This window comes from Suncus etruscus, chromosome 7 (genome assembly GCF_024139225.1).
Source record: "Suncus etruscus isolate mSunEtr1 chromosome 7, mSunEtr1.pri.cur, whole genome shotgun sequence".
Classification (NCBI taxonomy): Eukaryota; Metazoa; Chordata; class Mammalia; order Eulipotyphla; family Soricidae; genus Suncus; species Suncus etruscus.
The window spans coordinates 7,650,046-7,670,325 of record NC_064854.1 but is presented as its reverse complement, the minus strand read 5'-3'; the positions used below and the strand labels follow the sequence as shown (position 1 = coordinate 7,670,325).

The 20,280-nt window shown below is 54.3% G+C and overlaps 1 protein-coding gene across 1 annotated transcript in view; it reads right to left on the bottom strand.

Moving 5' to 3' along the window:
* The window catches only part of PMEPA1 (prostate transmembrane protein, androgen induced 1), a 43,386-nt gene extending 36,959 nt beyond the window's left edge, over positions 1-6,427 (bottom strand). Inside the window, exons 1-4 of the mRNA XM_049777037.1 lie at positions 6,402-6,427; positions 5,037-5,186; positions 3,161-3,618; positions 2,932-3,126 (exon numbers count right to left, since the gene is read on the bottom strand). Coding sequence (XP_049632994.1) covers positions 2,932-3,126; positions 3,161-3,618; positions 5,037-5,186; positions 6,402-6,427 — 829 coding nt within the window. The remainder of the gene's footprint in view (positions 1-2,931; positions 3,127-3,160; positions 3,619-5,036; positions 5,187-6,401) is intronic.
* Positions 6,428-20,280: the final 13,853 nt, after the last annotated feature.

The following is a 20,280-nucleotide window of genomic DNA, read 5'->3' as shown; positions in this document are numbered from 1 at the left end:
AGGACATTCTAAGGCTGAGGTAGACCCTGAGATTTTGGGGAGACCTGGGGAGAAACAACTGCAGAGAGACAGGAGTCCTTGAGCACTGGAAGACAGAGTCTCTGGTTTGTAAACAGACATTTGGAGCTGAAGGGAGAGGCTAGGAGGTGGGGTGTGTCCCCCCCAGGTATCGGGGTGCTTCCTGGCCCTGAAGACCGGGCAGCAGAAAGTACAACCACTGGCCTGTTTGGGGTTCGATGGCCATCTCTCCCTCCCTCCCTCCCTGCCCGGGGTCCCCAGCAAAACCAGGAGAAGACTGGGGGCATTTGGGAAGAGTCGTGACCAGAAGCGGCAGGAGCCGTGCCAGGAGGCGCCTTTCCTCAAAAGTCACCAGGTTGCCACGTCCCGGCTGTCACTCAAGCTGCCAGAGCCTGGTGCCAGGACCCCTGGCTGCCTCCAGGAGCGCTGGTTTCCATGGGGTGTGTTCGGGGAAACGGAGCCGTCCCTGCAGCAAAGAGAGGGCCTCCCCAGTGGGCCGAGAGGGTCAAATCAAAGGGCTCCTTTCCTCTGGCCCAGTGTCTACAGACCCAGTTCTGAGTTCAAGACAATGCTGGTTTCCCCTGGAGGGTGGTGGTGAAACAAACCTGAGCCTGGGCTAGTGGAGATGTGGGGGCAGTCAGGAACCCCCATCTCTAAAATTGGGGTGACAGAGGAATGCACAGCACTATAGGGGTGAGTGAGAGTGGGCAGCAAGTCACTCAGGCTTCGAAGTCATCAGCCAGAATGTCATCTTGGAAGATGGCTGAGTTTTAGATTTCAAACAGTCAGATGGAGAAACTGAGGCTCAGAGGGCAGCAGGGACCTAGCAGGGTCCACTCTCTCTGGGAGGTCTCTTTGGGAGCTGGGGGGCCCTGACCACAGCCCAGTCCACAGTCACCCACTACACCCAGGCTGCATCCAACCTCCAAATGCACAACTTGGGAACACTCGAGGGTAGGGTAGTTCAGTGGCTTCACTTCCTTGGCTCCCGATTCTTTCCTACCCCATTTTGCACAAAGCCTGAATCTTCCAGACTGGCTCTCTCTCCCATCCTCTCTGGGAAAACCCAAAAAGTGGTAGTAACCAACAGCTACCTTGCACCTGCCTCTGAAAGGCTCTTCCTCCAGGCCTGGATGGAGACAGTGGGAGGCTAACCCCCTGGGCACTCTGGGTTCCCCCAGCAGTACCAAAGAAAGAAGGAAGCCAAGAAGGAATCTGTGGTTCCAAGTCCTCTCACAAAGCACAAGGGGGTGTGTGTGAGGGGACATTGTCTGCCCACTTAGGAAGCTGGACACGGCGTGGGCGCAAGGTGTGTGTGGGGCAGTCCCCTCAGCCCTGAGGTCAGTTTACTAGGGAAAGGGGATGGGGAAAAAACTCTCCAGCAACAACCTGGTTAGCTGAGACTCCTCAAACACATGTGAACATATTTGAATGATATCCTCATGCATTTCCTGAGCCTCCCCAATTCACCCCTGGCCTCTCTCTGGCTCAATGCAACTTGATTCTGCAAACTCGGGTTCTGGGCAGGCTCTGCTGGCATGGTGGGAGCACAGGGCCAAAGGGAAGGGGGTGAGGCAGATAAAGGACCCTCTCCCCAGAAAAAGCCAACGGGCCTGCTGCCCCTGAAAGACAGTCCCTGGGTTATTTTTACCTCTCGCTCCTCACTGTACGGGCTTGGCCGCCAAAAGTGGCAACCGCCTGCGGAAACTGGCTTATTATGAGTCACAAACTCTCTGCTCTCCTAACCAACACGGCTGGGCAGGCGGGAGCAGGCTGGGCCCGGAGGGAGGGTAGGGCTCTGAGCCCCTTATTTGTGGGTGCTGGCAGGTGAGAAGGGGGGTGAGAAAAGACAGAACAGAGTGGTCCCCCTAAAAGGACTGAGAAGGAGGAAGGAAGGAGCCCAGACTTAGCCTGCCTGAGTTACCCACCTGCCCACTCCCCAAGGGCTAGCCGGGTGGGCTTCAGGGCAGAAGAAGCAGCGGCACAGGCCCGGTTGTACAGAAACAAGGGGAAAGGAAGGGGCTTGGTCAGAGGCAGCCAGCACCTCCGGCCACCCCACTGTCCCCCGCGGGCCCACCTCCTCCCCCTTCAGGGCACAGACAGCCCCGAACTTTGACTCATCGGTGACCACCGTCCTAGCCAGACTCAGCCAAGCGCACCAGACATGCTATTTATAGGTGCGCCGGGGACAGACACACAATGACACACTGGGGCGGGGACACTCGCTGGCCGGGGAGCCCCCCAGCACACGGCGGGCTGGGCATTCGAGACTCCTGGACACCCAACGATGCCCCAGCACCGCCTCCCCACTAATTCCCTTCTTTCCTTCCTTTCCCTCCCAGGTGCCCACCTAGCCAGCTGGGCGCACGCACAGCAAAGAAAGACAACCTGGGGGCACCCGGAGGGAATCCCTAGAGGTGCGGGACAAGCTGGCGAGGAGGGACAGTCCCCAGACTGGCCCTAGGTCCAAGACACAAGGACACCCAGAGACACAAGGAGGGTTAAAAAACCGGGGCTCCGAGCCGCAGACAGACAGCGCGCGCCACGCGCGCCCCAGACACTCAGCGGCCCCCAAGTCCAGCCAGACAGTCTGGGGCGCAGCCCGTCTCCCCGGAACTCCCCAGGAAAGTTGCTCCAGGGCTGGAGAAAGCCACTGGAAACTTCCAGGACCGGCTCTCCAATCCTCCAGCCGGGGTCCGCGTTCCCCAAGGCTGGGGGAACAAAAGCCGGGCCGGTCGCCAGCTAGCTAGCTGCCCCGAGCCGAGCCGAGCCGCGCGCGCCCAGGGCGCACCGGGGGCGCACCCGGGGCGCACGGCGCGAGGGTCCCCCCGAAAGGCCAGCCAGCTAGCTGGCCGGGGCGCAGGGACTCGAAGCCAAGGGTCGGGCGGGATCGGGGCGCGCGGGGACACTCACTGATCTCCATGCTCTGGAACAAAGAGCGCTCGCAGTTGCACGTGCAGGAGACATTGGGCTGCCCGGGGGCGGCGGCGGAGGCCAGGGTGGCGTTGCCCCCCATCAAGCGCTGCCTGCGCGGGCGGCTCTGGAGACGCGCGGGCCCCGCATGCGGAGCCGTGCCAAGCGGAGCGCAGCGCGGCGCGGCGCGCGAGGCTGGAGAGCGCGCGGGGGACCCCCGGGGGCCCACGATCGCGGGGCTCCAAGGGCACTCCGAGCCCGGGCACCGACCCCACCGGAGCCCCCCGGCCCCGGCAGCACGGTTGGCAGCCGGGGCGCGCGCCTGGGCCCTGGCACCGGCCCTGGCACCGCTTGCGCCCCTGCCTTCTGCGCCCCTGCGCCCCGCGCTGCGCTCTTCCCTCTCGCGCGCTCTCCCCGCTGGCCGCCGCCGCCGCCGCCGCCGCCTCCTCATTCAAGTCCAAGGGGATCGGGTTGCGGAGCCGGAGCCGCGGCCCGGGCGGGCGGGCGGGCAGACGGGCTGACGTCAGCGCCAGACGGGCCCCGGTTCCCACCGCGCGCGCCCCGCCAATCCCCGCCCCGGAGCCCCGCACCGCGGGCAGGCCGGGGGCGGGCGCTGCCCGAGGGGGCGGACCCTTAAAGGGCCGGAGCGGACGCGAGAGGGATGGATGGTGTGGACCCCAGCCCCGGCTGGGGGATAGGGAGAAGGGGGACGGGACCCCAAGGGGAGGGAGAGGTGGGACCGGGATTCCAGAGGGGAAAGAAGAGAGAGATGGACCTGGGGGCTGGAGAGGGAAACCCAAGACCCCAGAGGGGACAGACAGACCCAGGACCCCCAGGGGGAGAGAGAGGTGGGTCCCGCATCCCCAGAGGAGAAAGACGGACCTGGGACTTCAGAGGGGAGAGATGGACTCGGGACCCCGGAGGGGAGAGATGGACCTGGGACCCCAGAGCGGAGAGTTGGGTCTGGGACATCCCCAGAGGTTGAGAAGGATCTGGAACCCCAAAAGGGAGAATGGGCCCAGGACCCCAGGAGGGGAAGAGGGGAGAGATGGACCTGGGACCCCAGAGAGGACAGACGGATCCAGAACCCCTAGAGGGGAAAGGAGGGGAAAGAAGGGAGAGATGGACTCAGGACCCCAGAGGGGAGAGATGGACCTGGGACCCCAGGGGCTGGAGAGGTAGACCTAGGACCCAGAGGGGACGGACTCAGGACCCCCAGGGGGAGAGAGAGAGAGGTGGGCCCCAGACCCAGAGGGGAAAGATGGGCCTGGGACCTCAGAGGGGAGAGATGGGCCTGGGACACCCCCCCCCTCAGAGGGTGAGAAGGATCTGGAACCCCTAAAGGGAGAAGTGGGCCCAGGACCCCAGGAGGGGAAGAGGGGAGAAATGGACCCGGGACCCCAGAGGGGAAAGATGGACCTGGGACCCCAGGGGCTGGAGTGGTAGACCCAGGACCCCAGAGGGGACAGATGGACCCAGGACCCCCAGGGGGAGAGAGAGGTGGGCCCCGGACCTCAGAGGGGAAAGAGGGGATCCCGGAGGGGAGACATGGGCCTGGGACTCCCAGAGGTTGAGAAAGTCCAGGAACCCCAAAAGGGAGAGGTGGGCCTGGAAACCCCAGAGAGGGAGAAGTGGGCCCTGGACCCCAGAGGAGAAAGAGGGGACAGATAGACCCGAGTCCTGATGGGGAGAGATGGACCCAGGACCCCAGAGGGGAGAGATGGACCTGGGACCCCCAGAGGGTGAGAAGGACCAGGAACCCCAAAAGGGAGAAGTGGGCCCGGGACCCCAGAAGGGAGAGACGGACCCAGGCCCCCAGAAGGGAGAGGTTGACCTGAGACCCCCAGAGGGGAGAAATGGACCGGGGATCCTAGAGGGAACAGACGGACCCGGGACCCCAAGAGGGAGGAATGGACCCCCAGAAGGGACAGATAGTTCGGGACCCTGGTTCAAAGAGCAGAGATGGTCCCTGGACCCCGTAGGACCCCTCCTGGTGCGTCCAGAGTCTGGAGAGGCTCGAAGCCCCGGAGGCTGTTCAACATCAGGTCCCGGGGTCGGTGGGTGGCCCCGTCTGCACTTGGGGACTCAGTGCACCCGCCCCAGACGAACGCAGCCGCCAGTTGTCACCTCGACAGGAGGGTTGGGACAAGGGGGGGCCCTCGGGAAACCCCCCACCCTCTGTGTGCGGAGGTTCCCGCAGCTCCAATAGCCTGTCCCTGGGGAGGTCAAGCTGAAACGTCTCGCGCAGATCTACCCTGGGGATACCGAAGCGTTGGTCGTTCTTGTCATGTAAATTCGAACTTGGGACTTGTGTAATGTCCCAGCCGGAGTCCCCAGAGAATCCACACTCTGGGTCTGCTGCCTGCCAAGAGGCCACCGGGCTTGGGGGTGCGTCTGAGGATTCAGAACAAACAAAATCGGAAAGAGAGGCAGTGCTGGGGTGCACCCTGATTTCAAGAAGTTTTAACTGTAGCCGGCAGGCACCTTCCAGAGATTTCTAGACAAATGAAAATATTCCCCGAAGGCTTTCCCCATTGCCCACCTCCCTGGGCTCCTATCTAGATGCTTTGCTGTATGTAGGTTGGGGCTTCAGACTGTCTGAACCGCTGTACCTGGGGGTTCCCTAGCCCAGGGCGAACCTCTGTGTGCCAAAGTCCCCCCTCTATGGTTGGATTCCAAGGCCTTGCTGGTTCTTTAAAAGTTCACCTGCTCCACTGCCTTCAGACCTGAGCACCTGGGGGGCCGAAGGTCCACAGTAAAGTCATTTTGTTCCCAGGGCTCACTCCGGCCTGTCTTGGGGCTGCGTGTTGGGGCTCACTGCTGGTGGAAGGAAACTTTCTGGAGACTGGGATTGGGGAATGTGGGACAGGCTAAAAAGGGCTGAGCAGCCCAGCACTGGAGAAGGACCTCTCTGCGGGCACAGGGCCAGGCTCAGTTGGGCACACTAGACAGAGACGGGGCTCAGGACATGACATGCGGACATGTGGACATGTGGACAGACACTGCTGGACCCGGAAAAGGGAGGACAGGCTGGGTATGTGTCCTCACCACACACACACACACACACACACACACACACACACACACACACACACACACACACACGCATTCATAGATTTCCACATCACGTCCTTACTAGCACACACCTGCTCACTCTCACACACACTTCATATACTTATTCATATTCCTCTGCTTACAGGCTCATCCTCACACCCTCAGTTGCACACTTACCTGCTTGCTCTTATACTCACCTGTTTGCACATGCATAGCTACCCTGTGCTTGCTCTCACACTCACACTTACACACGCGCTTGCTGTCACACTCATGTCCTCGCACGCTCACGTGCCTTGCACTTTTCTACTTTACTCTCGCTCATCCACGCATGCTCACTCATCTATATATACTCGCAGGCTCAGTGACGCATTTACATGCTTCCTCTCACACACTCACACAGTTACCCGTGTGCTTACTCTCGCACAGTCATGCGCTTTCGCATGCTCCAACACACATGCTTAGGCTCACTCACATACGGACTCTCACAGACACACAGATCCACAGGTTGGTTGAGTCTTGGAAAAGAGACCGCATTTTCACAATCCAGGTTCAAAGAATATGCAGCCCCCCTACCCCCCAATAAAACATCAGTGAGCTTAGTGACTTCAGAAATGTCAAGTAAATTTTCCTATACGTGGATGTACACGGAATCTATTATGCTGAGTGAAATAAGTCAGAGAGAGAGAGAAAAACGCAGAATGGTCTCACTCATCTATGGGTTTTAAGAAAAATTAAAGACATTCTTGCAATAATAATTTTCAGACACAAAAGAGTAAAGAGCGGAAGTTACAGCTCACCTCAGGAAGCTCACCACAAAGAGTGATGAGTTTAGTTAGAGAAATAACTACATGTTGAACTGTCCTAATAATGAGAATGTATGAGGGAAATGGAGAGCCTGTTTAGAGTACAGGCGAGGGTCAGGTGGGGAGGAGGGAGACTTGGGACATTGGTGATGGGAATGTTGCACTGGTGATGGGGGGTGTTCTTTACATGACTGAAACCCAAACACAATCATGTATGTAATCAAGGTGTTTAAATAAAATTAAAAAAAAAGTTTTTAAGATAAAATTGTAATTGTAAAAATGTCTGCTGGGGCCAGAGAGATAGCATGGAGGTAAGGCGTTTGCCTCTCATGCAGAAGAAAAACAAAAAAAAGAAATGTCAAGTAGAGGGGCTGGAGAAATAGCATGGAGGTAGGGCGTTTGTCTTGCTTGCAGAAGGACGGTGGTTCGAATCCCGGCATCCCGTATGGTCTCCCAAGCCTGCCAGGAGCGATTTCTGAGTGTAGAGCCAGGAGGAACCCCTGAGCGCTGCCAGGTGTGACCCAAAAACCAAAAAATAAATGTCAGGTAGAGCCGTGCACTACGGGGGTTGGGTGAAGGAGGGCTGATGCCAGGAGCCCCACAGGTCTATGGTTACTGATGGGGCTACATCCTTATATGCTTCAGAGGGGTCCAGGCCCCAGCTAGTGCAGTTCAGGAAAGCTGTTTTTCCTGTGCTTCCAGGTGAAGCTGCAGCCCTAGCGGGGTGGAGAGCAGGGAACACTTGGTGTGGGGCCTGGGATGAGGTTGGGGTCTGCACTGAGATAGCCAGCAGGAAGGATCCCAGCCCTGCCATTGTCCAGCCCTGCCAAGACACAACACACACTGGAAGCTCCAATCCAGAGACTCTTGTACTTTTGCTCACAAATCTGACCACTTCCCTACCTGGCTCCTGGCTCTGCTGATTCTACCTTGAGAGACACAGGTCCAGGGTAGAGGATTTGCTCCAGGAAGCAGGGGACCCTTTTACTGAACCAGCCTGAGTTGGAGGATGGGGGGCAGCAGAAGGGAAGAGACACATCTTTCTTTTTTTTTTTTTTTTGTGGTTTTTGGGTCACACCCGGCAGTGCTCAGGGGTTATTCCTGGCTCCAGGCTCAGAAATTGCTCCTGGCAGGCACGGGAGGACCATATATGGGACGCCGGGATTCGAACCGATGACCTCCTGCATGAGAGGCAAACGCCTTACCTCCATGCTATCTCTCCGGCCCCTGAGAGACACATCTTTCATCCAGTCCCTTCATTCCTCCGCAATGCGGTTGTGGCCCTCTCAGTGCCAGGCTCTTGATGGTTGCATGGCCATCACTGAGGCCATCAAATGTGGTCCTTCCCGATGAACGTAGGGGCCAGACTGGTTGATCAGGGAAGCCCTCCAAAGGAGGTGACATTTCATAACTAACTCCTAACTACAGAGCACCTACTGGGGGCCAGGGACAAAGCCATGGCCTCCTGCATAAATGTCTTGTTTGGAAGACCACCTGTGCAAAAATTCTAGGTGACAATTTTGAAGACAACCACTGAGAACGTCAACTGGACATGAATGTCTGACCTGTGTGGAGGATGGACATGGGGAAGGTGCCCCAGCCTGGGGTCTTGGTCAGACACTGCTGGTGGGAGAGGAGAAGGTCTGCGTGGACTCCGGCATTTCCTCGCCTGGCTATGAGTCATTGAGATATGAGTGTGCTCTGATGTCGGTGACTGTCCCAGGATCGTGGGAAGACAAGATGAGACTTTCTCTGTACATGGACATTAGGTACAGGTGGGCTCGAAGTCAATTTGGATGAGGTAGGGGTCTCTGAAGTCCTGATATCCTTCATCAGCTCATCCAACTTGTTATTTTTTTTTTTTTAAAAGAAAAAGTAAATTTTATGGGGCTGGAGTGGTGGTGCGGAGCAGTAAGGCATCTGCCTTGCCAGCGCTAGCCTAGGACAAACCATGTTTCGATCCCCCGGCATCCCATGTGTTCCCCCAAGCCAGGAGCAATTTCTGAGCACATAGCCAGGAGTAATCCCTAAGCTTCACCGGGTGTGCCCCCCCGCCAAAAAAAAGAAAAACAAAGAAAAAGTGAGTTTGGGGGCCAGAGAGGTAGCCCAGTGGTAGGACATTTGCCTTGAATGTGGCCGACCTGGAATGGACCTGGGTTCAATTCTGGGCATCCCATATGGTCCCCCAAACCTGAGTGCAGAGCCAGGAGTAACCCCCTGAGCGTCACTAGGTGCAGCCCCAAAACAAAACAAAAGTCAGTTTTGAGTGAAAATCAGTCTTAGGAGAAAATTCGTCTTAGTAGGAGAAAAAGATCCTCTTAAAATAAATCCAAAAGTTTCAAACTTCAACTACTGGCAACTTCAATATTATTTAAAATGTTAGGTTGCCAAGCTAAATAAAAGGTGCCTTACATTATGGTCTTATCAAATCTAATTTTTATTTATTTATTTATTTATTTTTTTTTTTGGTTTTTGGGCCACACCCGTTTGACGCTCAGGGGTTACTCCTGGCTATGTGCTCAGAAATCGCCCCTGGCTTGGGTGGACCATATGGGACGCCGGGGGATCGAACCGAGGTCCTTCCTTGGCTAGCGCTTGCAAGGCAGACACCTTACCTCCAGCGCCACCTACCCGGCCCCTAATTTTTATTATTTTTATTTTTTTCTTTTTTATATATAATATCTTTATTCAAGCACCATGATTACAAACATGTTTGTAGTTGGGTTTCAGTTATAAAACCCAACTTGTTTTAATGCTCCACTGGCACCAGCTGGGAACTTCCCTGGGGAACATTTGGGTTCCTGCAGAGCTTAGTCTGGAGCTAGGGAGACCAGCAGGGATTGGGGCGCTGTTCTGATGTGGGTTTCCAGCCATGGCTCTGCTGGCAGCCAGCTATGGGTGCAAGGTAAGGGGGTGCTCCCTCATGTGCGTACCTCCGGCTTGCAAAATGCCCACTGCTCCTGAGACAGTCTCAGGCCAGCCAGACCCCTCCTCCTCGACCTTCACCTTCGGGAACTGCTTGGAGTTGAGTCATTTTCTAGTCTCGTCCTGCTACGGGATTCAGGAGGCTGAGGTCACAGCATTGGGCCTGGTACTTCTAGATCTTTATTTTCTCACTTTCCATTTGTTTGTTTTTTAGGTCGCATCTAAACAGCACCAAGAAAGAGCTTCCATATTAGGGAGGTTGCAGTCTGTGTGTACTGATCTCTTCTTTGTCCTCCTTTGACTAATCACACAAATACATTAGTATGGGGTGCTGCCAGCCACCCAGGACTTAGCCCTGTGGGGTTCAAGCTGATGTTCTTGGGGTTTGACAGACTCAGCGGGGGAACGGAGGTGGGGTGTCTGCATCTGCAGACTCTCAGGGCCCCCACAGAGGGTGCTATGTTACTTCCTCTCTCCCTGCCCTCATCTACCTCATGTGCCCTGGCAGTTCTTCTACAGTCTGAGTTTTGTTCATAAAATCTCAGCTTTTCTGAAGAGGGGGAGCAGTTGCCAGGGGCTGAAAGGGGGAAACAGTGAGAATGGAAGGGGGAGCAATTGCTGGGGGATATAATGGGGGGACAGTGAGAATGGAACTCACAGTGGCATCTTCTGGCATTCCCCCTCAGCAGAACCTAGCAGGAGGCTCACCACCCCAATCGGTGTCCCCTGTCCTGGACTCTGGGGAGGACAGACACAGTGCATCATGGCAGTGTGGCCTGCAAGGACACCCAAGGGATAGTTCCACCATATCCACTGATCCTGCAATCTCCTGAGTTAGGACCCTCTGCTTCCTCCCACCCCCAACCCAGGTGTGTGGATGGGGTCTGGTGTACAACAGGAAACACTAGAACCCCTCTATGTGACGCCTTCACCAATACATAAACCCCCTTACAGTCAGTCACCCACGTCTCTCCATCCATCTTTTCAATCCCTAGTGCTCACTTCATAACAAGTTTTCTAGGCATAGAAATGGGCTGTGGCGGGGCCAGAGAGATAGTATGAAGGTAAGGTGTTTGCCTTGTATGCAGAAGGTCAGTGGTTTGAATCCTGGTGTCCCATATGGTTCCCCAAGCCTGCCAAGAGCGATTTCTGAGTCTAGAGCCATGAGTAACCACTGAGTGTTGCTGGGTGTGACCCAAAAACCAAAAAAAAAAAAAAAAAAAAAAAAAGAAATGGGTTGTGATATCTGCAGCTGGAGTGAGACAAACTTAGTATTTGTGCCACTCTTGTTCGAGAGTCATGCTGTGTTGGGTCTGGGAGCTGAGACAGGCACTTGGCCCTGTCTGGACAGTTGTCACATGACAGAGATCCCCTGAGGGAGGGAGCCCAGCATCCTAGTAGTGAGATACCCTTGCATCTCCTGCTGAACACTTCTTTCCAACCTGGTGACCGGGAAGTCAGATTCGGTCATCCCGGCAGAGAGAAGAAAAATGGGAAGAAGAAAGCAGCCCACTCCTGCTTAGGAAAGGTGGGTAAACTGAAGCCCAGACAAGGACCACGCTGTGTAGTGGGTAAAAGTAAGAACTAAGCTAAGGTTCTGCTTCCCATCCTGCTCCCAGGCAGAGCCCAAGAAGGTGCTGGAAGATTCCAGAAGCACTTTCAGAAAGATCTGCCAGCCCAATTTTCAGGCCAATTTCACAACCCAGAAATACCCACAGAAGTGCCCCATGTCTTTCTCCCAAAGGGTACATCTCTGTGTTCCACTGTTGTCAAATGCCATTAGTGATGCCATGCTGTGATCTCTGTGGCCAAGCTGGGCCCTGACACTCTGCTGCCAAGCCTTGAGGGAGGCTGAAGAAAGAGGTAGGTGTGGGCAAAGGTTGGGTCCACCCCAGTGTGGATTGGGAAGGCTGTCTGTGTCAGCCTGGCACCGGGCTAGGCCACAGCAGACACTACACTTGGCCCAGTGAGAATTGGCATTTGTGCCAGGGGCTGGCCCAGGCTGTTGGGCACACAATAATCATGGCAAGTCAGCCTCTAGGGTTCCCTTTGGTGTGGGGCTCCCTTGTGCCTGACTAACTCCCCCAACATCGATTCAACCTACTCCAAACCCGAGGGAGGTCACACAAATAGTGTTGAGATTTATTGTACAATATCCACCACCATTTTAACTGCTTGAAGTGAAGAAAAGAGTCTGGGCCTCCATTTCTTCATCTGAAGCGCGTAGAGGGTGAGTGGGGACATGAAACAGGAGGCACAGCACCTGGCTAGAAGCAAGTTCTAGAATAAAAGGGAAGCAGTTCTGTGCAGGCTTCTGTGTTTCTGGAAACACTCCGTTTTAGGACCAAATACAGTGGAATCCTAGAATAGCTGCTTTCCTTCTTTCCCTATTACACCCCCCCCCCTTGTGAATTTGTCACTTGCTATGTGCGGTGTCTCTCACACCAGCTGGACTGTGCCCTGCCTGTCCCCAATGTCTGGGACAGAAACAGAAGCCCGAATGTTCCCAGGTCTGCAGAATGTTCACCAGACAGGCGCTGTCAGAATCCGGAAGAGTATGGCCCCCAGAAAACGCCCTGTGCCCTTCATCTCCTGGCCCTGCCAGAGGAGTCAATATGTGTGTCTCCCTCTGTACTGGGCACCCTCAGCTCCAGACGGGGCTTGGGAAATGTGTCTTGGATCAGCTTCATAGATCCTGTGGCAATTCTGAAGGTCTGGCTACCTGCCTCGCCTGCTGCATCTGCAGCGTCTAGCCTCGGAGTAATAATTGCTCAGTACATACATGTCTGCTGAATAAGTGAGTGCAAGATTGTGTCGCAATGTTCATTAGCCTCTTAAAGTGTGAGAATACTTACTCTACCAAAATACAAAAGCCATTTCTACAAAATAGCCTTTTATTTAAAAAAAAATTATTTGGGGCCAGAGTGATAGCACAGAGGTAGGGCATTTGCCTTGCATGCAGCTGACCCAGGTTGGACATCAGTTTGATCCCTGGCATCCCATATGGTCCCCCAAGCCAAGGAGTGATTTTTTTTTTTTTGGTTTTTGGGTCACACCCGGCAGCGCTCAGGGGTTACCCCTGGCTCTAGGCTCAGAAATTGCTCCTGGCAGGCTCGGGGGACCATATAGGATGCCGGGATTCAAACCATCGTCCTTCTGCATGCAAGGCAAATAAATGCCTTACCTCCATGCTAGCTCTCTGGCCCCCAGGAGTGATTGCTGAGTACAAAGCTGAGTAACCCCTGAGCATCTCTGGGTGTGGCCCAAAAACAAAACAAAAGATTATTTTATTAAATAATTGTGGTCAACAGAATCCTTTAGTTGAATTTCAGCTATGCAGTGAGTTAGGGTCCTTCCCACCATCATTGCAAACCTTCCTCTACCAATGGACCCAGAGTGCATCCTATCCCACCACCCTTTGCCCCTGGCCTGCCAGTGGTACAGGCTCCTTTGAGTTTAGTTTGTTAAAGTTTAGGTCTTTTGATTCTATTGTTATTGACTTTGGCTTGGATACTTAGTTCTTATTTATTTTCCTGCCAATGCATCTGAGCTATCTTTGATCAAAATAGGCTTTTTTTTTTTTTTTTTTGAGGTAGGGTTTGGGCCACGCCTGTCTGACTCCTAGCTCTGTACTCAGGAATCCCTTCTGCTGGTGCTACAGGAAACCATCTGGGGGAATCCAAGGATTGAATCCTGGATCAGGCATTTGCAAGGCAAGAGCTCTACCTGCTGTCCTATCACTCCAGCCCCTTTCCAGTCTTGCTTAAAGAACTAATCAGAGCTCTATTCTCATCTTTAAAATCAAAACTGCCATGAAAACAATGGGGACTAGCTAACTAAAGAAGGTTCTAGATAGCACAACTGCTAACAATCACATTTCCAAAGATCATGTTATGGGAGACGGAAAGCAAAGCCCAAAAGCATATCCGTTTAAAAATAGGCTTTTAGATTCTGTTTTGGGCTTTTGCACACCTGCAGTTAATTCAAGACAACTCTGGTGGTGGGAATGGCCCTGAATCAGTCCACTATGTGCCTTCAATATTACTGAGAAATATTTGTTACTCACTTTTTGGTCACAATAAAAATTATTGTTAAAAAAATAGCACAACTTTGTAGCCCCAAATTATATAATTAGATGACTTTATGACATTACTATATTTATAGAAAATGATAGCAAATCTTAAAGCGGCTAGAACTAATAAAAATTTTAGAAAATGTGAAAGTCAAGAGAGAGAAATGTGCCCAAATAGGATTGTCATAGGCCAAAAGAAAACCCCCCCAAAATAAAAACCTGTAACAGCTGGACATATAAAAGGTGCTTATCTTTTCTTTGCTGTCATTTCCACCAGGACAAGTTTGGGAAAGTTTATTGGAAAGAGCTCCATCCAGGCCAGGCAGTGAGACTTTTCCCTAGCGGCTCCTTTAATTTCAGGCCAGACCCTGTAGGGGATGGGGGGGTGCCAGACGGGGGTGGCGTCACGGGCAGCCCTAACTGACAGGGAGAAAGAGCCAACCGCAAGTTCAGATTCTGAGAGGCGCCGTCTGATTGGATACAAGCGCGTGCGGTCTCCTCCAATAGCGGGAAGGGGGCGGGCACTTGGGCTTATAGCCATGTGGCGGTGGGCGGGGCTGGAGCTGCTGCTACTGCAAAGGAAGCTAACTAACCACCCTGGCTGTTGGCTGTGTCTCTGCACCCTTGGGGTTGCATTGGGGGGCGCATCCTTCTGCATGCTCCTGGCCCTCAAAGCCCTCTCATACCATTTACTGAGCCTGTTCACACCTACAGCCCCCTCTTTGCATAGGGTTTTGTGGGTCCCCTGAGCATGCATACATTGCCCAAAATTTCCTAGGCCAGACAGGCAGGGGAAGAGGTGTGAGTGGGGGACCCCATGGTGACACCCTGAACCCTGTAAACAGACAGCTCAGTATTACCTCCCCACGGTGTTTTGCTGTCCCCCACCAAGTGGAGAAACAAGGGAAGGGGACCCCAGGCTGCAGGCAGGGAAGGATGGCTAACCTGTGACAGATATTCAGGCTTGAAGTTGAGTTCTGAGAGGTTGGCCACCCAGGAGGGGTGGATGGCAGAAATGGAACTGAGGGATGCCAAGGAACTTTTTTAAGGTCTGGGGGGTTTGGAGGCAGTGGATCAGAGTTTAACTGTTTCTCTCTCCAGAGTTTTTATTTATTTACTTATTTTTGGGTTTTGGGCCACACCCGGTGACGCTCAGATGTTACTCCTGGCTACGCTCTCAGAAATCGCTCTTGACTTGGGAACCATATGGGATGCTGGGGATCGAACCCAGGTCAGTCCTGGCCGCGTGCAAAGCAAGCACCCTACCACTGCGCTACCACTCCGGCCCCATTTCCAGAGTCTTAGTTGCATGATGGATCATGTGATCATCTGTGTGTGTCCGAAAAATTCTCCATGATCAGCATGTTGCCTCTCAGGGACTCACTGGGCAAAACAGGTTAAAGAGCTTCCAGAAGATTCTGACAGTCAGGGAGGCTGAGGACCCTACTGTAGGGGCCTCACTTCTCTGCTATCAGGAAGGAGGCCAGTGCTGGATTCACACACAGGTTCTAAACACTGCTCTTCTTACAAAAAAAAGGCTATCTATATTTGTTATTTTGTTTACTTATTTGTTTTGTTTTGGGGCCACACCTAGTGGCACTTGGGCTATTCCTGGCTCTGAGCTCAGAAATTACTCCTGGCAGGCTCGGGGGGACCATATGGGATGCCGAGGATGGAACCTGGGTTGGCTATGTTCAAGGCAAATTACCTGTTGTGTTATTGCTCTGGTCCCCGAAAGATTATATTATCAAACAATCAAAACAAAGAGAAAGGATTTTATTTATTTATTTATTTATTTATTTATTTTGGTTTTTGGGTCACACCCGGTGATGCTTAGGAGTTACTCCTGGCTATGAGCTCAGAAATGGCTCCTGGCTCAGGGGACCCTATGGGATGCCAGGGATCGAACCAGGTCCTTCTGGATCAGCCACGTCAAGGCAAATAAATGCTCTACCGCTGTACTATTACTCCAGCCCAATGGATTCTATTTATTTAAAAAACAAAAAATAAGGAAAGGGGACCCAGCTTTTCAAACCCTCCTTTCCCAAGGGTTTATGAGCATATAAACACTATAAAATACTGCAGCATCTCTGCTACGTGCCTAGTCGCTTATTATTGGGATGACAAGACTTGTATATATGCATATATGACAAACGTGGAATATGAGACACCTTAGATAGTCCTACTGAGCCCCTGAGCTTGGACACAGCTCAGCCTGGTCAGCCTTGGTCTGTCTTGTGCCCACGGCTGCTGATCATCTGCATTAACGCTGCCAGGTTATCAGTGGTGTCTACTGGTGCCCTGAGGGTCATGGGGGGCCCCATCTCTAGTGGCGACCTGGGCTGGGCTGCTCGCTTCTGTCCAGGGCTTGGTGGGGGGCAGAAGAGGTGTCCTGACAGTCTGTGGAGGTATCAAGGAAGACTCAGAAGGGCCAGAGCTCCTGCTGTGCCCTCCTTTTCTGAGAATGGGTGGCAGAGGTTGGGGAAATCCTGCTGGCTGCCCACCACCCTACTCTCAAGCCTGAGGCTCCTGATTTCCTGAAACCACATCTGGGGTTCTCAGAACCCCTCAAATTGAACCTGAGACCCACAGTGACAGCTGCTGTCTATGGGAAGCAGCCAGCCCAAAAAACAGTTCTAGATGCTCAAGGATGCCCCTGGCTGCTGCTTCTGCCATGAGCCCCCCCAATTCCCCCGTCCCCCAACCTGAGTCTCCCCTGGAGAGTTGGGCAGTCCAGCAGCTGCACACCATGCCCCATGGCAGAAGACAGTCCCCGGGGCCAGGCCATGAGCATGCTTGTGTGTACATGCCCGAATCTCTCTCCTTTCTGCAGCTGGCCTGTTTGCTCTGGACTGTAAATTCATTTTTAGAACCCAGCTCCTCCCTCCCTTGGCCCCTATGTCTCTTCCTGGAAAGCAGACCGGGGTGCGGGCACTTCTGGGGGTCAGGGCCTTGGCTGCCACAGGTTATTAAGGTGATAGGTACATAGCTGGCTCTGTGCTGAGCCTCCAGGCCTGGCAGATGGGTAGATGGACCGTGGGGACCTGCTGCCCTAGCCCTGGGGAAGTGTGGGTGAGGCAAGGCAGGCCCTGTGCTCCTGATTTGGGTGACTCTGGCTCGGCTTGCTGTTGACAGTTTTAAGGAGGTCAATACAATAAACCGGTCATAAGGGGTTTGTGAGGAGGCCGCCTTTGGGAACTCCTTTGGCAAAGATGGGCCCTTCATGTCTCCTGAGAGAAGGAAGGGAAAAGGAGAGGGAGGATGGAGAGCAGGGAGTGAGGGAAGAGGAGAGGGAGGAAGGACCAGAGAGAGGAGGAGAGGGATGAGGGGGAGGGGATAGGAGGAGGAGGGGAACAGGGAGAGGAGGAAGAGAAGGAGGAAGGGGAGGAAGAAGAGGGAGGAGAGGAGGGAAAGAGCAGGCGGAGGGCAAGGGAGGAGAGAGAGCAGGGAGGACGACAGTATGGTCCCTGGAAGAACAAAGGCCTTTGGACATCCCAAAACCAAGGGCTGAGTCGCTGTGACCTGCTGCCCACCACCCTACCTGGGCTCTGTCATCCTTAATCGACCCTGACCTGGTCCCCTGGTGAAGACCAGGACATCCCACACTTCATGGAAACTTACTGTGGCCACAGGGGAGGGTGCGTGCGCACAGTGGGGAGAGCAACCCCAGACTCAGCCATGCCCCCTCCTCCTGCACCTCTTCCCTCTCTTTTAGAGGAAAGACTGATGCACCAAAAACTTAGAGACCTCCTCCTGGAAGTCCTCCCTGACCATCAGCTCCCTTTACTTTCCTGCCCCAATCCACAGGGTGGATGACACTCTTACTTATTTGGGGTTTCTTTCCTTCTTATTTGTTTGTTTATTTTTTTACCACACTTGCCTATACACCTGGCTCTGTGCTCAGGAATCTTTCCTAGCAGGTGCTGGGGATCTAACCCAGGTTGGCCACATGCAAGTTTGAGCCCGACCCCGACCCTGTGCTGTCTCTCAGACCCCCACAGTGAGTGATCTTGCTTAGAGCTATGTCTTACCCAACACCAAGTCTTGGCCAATTTTGGAAGCCCGTGAGGTCTGGCCCTGGCGGGGGGTGGGGGGGGCGCGACCATGGGGGGGCAGTGGGTGGGGCCTCCTGGGGGCCACCCAGCTGCTGTGAAGGCCAGTATAACTTCTGTTTCTATTCTGGGAACAGCCACACAGGACAGAGAAAGCAGGTCCCCATCCAGCAACCCTGGATGCCCCTGGTTCAGGCCAGATGGAACACTGAACACGGGTGCAGGGTGTGCGGGTGAGGTCCCTCTCCCTCCCCACACATCACCTCCAGCCCTGCCCTGGCTTGTCCCTGAGATGGGCACTCATCAGTCTGGAACAGCTGCTGTGGTGCTCGCTTGACGGTTCTCTCATACTGTGGTGCTCTTCACAACAATGCTCACTCAACAGTGCTCTCTGATCAAGGTGCTCTCTGATGATGGTGCTCACTTGACGGTGCTCTTGATAGTGCTCTTGGGCTGGATCCGTGTGGCCAGGTCAGGCTCAGACACATAAGATGGAGCCTTCATAGCTCCCCTTGTCAACCTTCCCTCGGGAGTCCTGGGGCTGATCTTACCCGAAGCTCTACCTATAGTTCTGGCTTAGTCAAGGGATGGGGTACCCTGGGGGGGGAGCCTGCAACTGGGACTCTGGTGATTGGTGAAACTCCTGAGGAGACCAGTGGGTGCCCCAACTCCCACAGAAAGGGGGCTTGCCAGTGGGCACCTCAGGCAGGGCAACTCCTGCACTCGTAAGCCTGTCTTTTCTGTCGACTAGTGCCCCATGCTGGCATAGGCTGCTGGCTCAACAAGCCTTTCCTGAATGAAAGAAAGAAATGGTTTAGCAATCCGCACAGAAGCTGAAACATTGGCCAGAGGACTTCAAGGAAAAGGCTGTTGATCTGACATCGCTGGATGTTTGAAGAGAGGGTTTCAGGCAAAGTGATGATCAAGAGAGGGCTCTGATTCCATGCAGCTGTGAATCTCTTGTCTCTGGCCCTTCCCTCACTGCAGGCTGCCAGTAACCAGCAATAGAGGCAATAATTGTTCCCCCAACTGTGGCTCAATATTCCCCACTGGGTCTCCTTTGGGGCCAGGAAGGCGCCATTCCAGGTATTTCAACAGGAACATTGTCCCCAGGGTTCACTCTGAACTGGCTCTTGGCCAGCGACAACCCTGCGTGGCTTCAATGGCATGATCAGGAGAAAATGGCTCAGGTTGTCCCTATGCAGGGTTTGGGTGGGTAGTCCCAGGAGGCCTGAGGGAGACACCCACAAGGAACTGAGATTCTGCTGGGAAGGAAGAAAGGGTGCGACCCACCCATGCTCTGTGCCTTCCCTCTGGATTAGAATCACCTGCTGGGTGACTCTGCCATGACAACTCTGGTGGCACCCAGGTCAGTGTCACCCAAGTTTGGGGCCAGGGCAGTAGCCGCTGCCAGCCTGTCTCCTTCTGTAGCTTATCCAGCCTTATCCCCATAGATACTGACACATGTGCTATGCCAGGGTCCAGACATGTGCCCATCATGGAGTCAAGAGACCCGGCAGATGCAGGTCGTGGGCACATCCAAAAGCATGGATTGTGGGCGGATTTCAAAGCCCCCAAAACACTGTCCCATCTCAGGCCCTCCTCATCTTCTGCACTGGTCAGGTCAGGGCGCGTTCTCTGTCTAGTGAGGGATGCCAGTAGCCTCCCATCTCCTGGGCCTTTTTCCCGACCATCACTAAGCACCTCCCTGGTGCCCAGTCCCTCTGCCTGGCAGCCAGCCCTGGGGAGGGGTCTCTGCGTGGCAGACCCCCGGAGAGGTCCCCCCAAGAAGAAAACTCTTAGCTCAGGCCTGTGCTCCTACAGCCCCTACGCCCCTTGACATTCCCTCTCTTCAGGGAGATTTGTCCTGCTTCAGGGGAAAGTTTCTACAAGATTTGAACGAGTTCAGCTCTCGGGGAAAAAAAAAAAAAAAGAAGTTTTGCTATTTGCAGCAAAATGGAAGGAACTGGCGAGGGGGCATGGTGCCAAGAGAAATAAATCGGAAGAAGAATGTTTGGATGCGCCGGCGGCGTCTGCCAAGAAGGAAAATGGGGCAGACGCTTGTCGTGAGCCCGCAGACGGGCCTGGGAGAGCAGAGGGCCGAGGGATGGGGCAAAGGGGCAAGGGGTGACACTGGGAGGGGTGTGAGAGGAGGTGGCTTAGTTCTTGATTTTTGCTTTAGGGGCCACTCCTAGTGGTGTTCAGGGGCTATTCCTGGCTCTGTGCCTAGGGCTGGCCCTGGAGGGGGTCAGGGCACCCAGAATTTCAACCTTGGGTTGCAGCCTCTGCAAACACAGGCCAGGCCAGTGCCCAGCTCCCCAATGCTGGTTCTCTGCCTTTCCTTTGTGATTACAATAAAACCAGGTGACAAGCAAGATGAATCGTGAAAGGGTACATTGGCAGAGGAGTTGGGTGGCCCTGGGTGGCAGATGTCAGGTCTGGC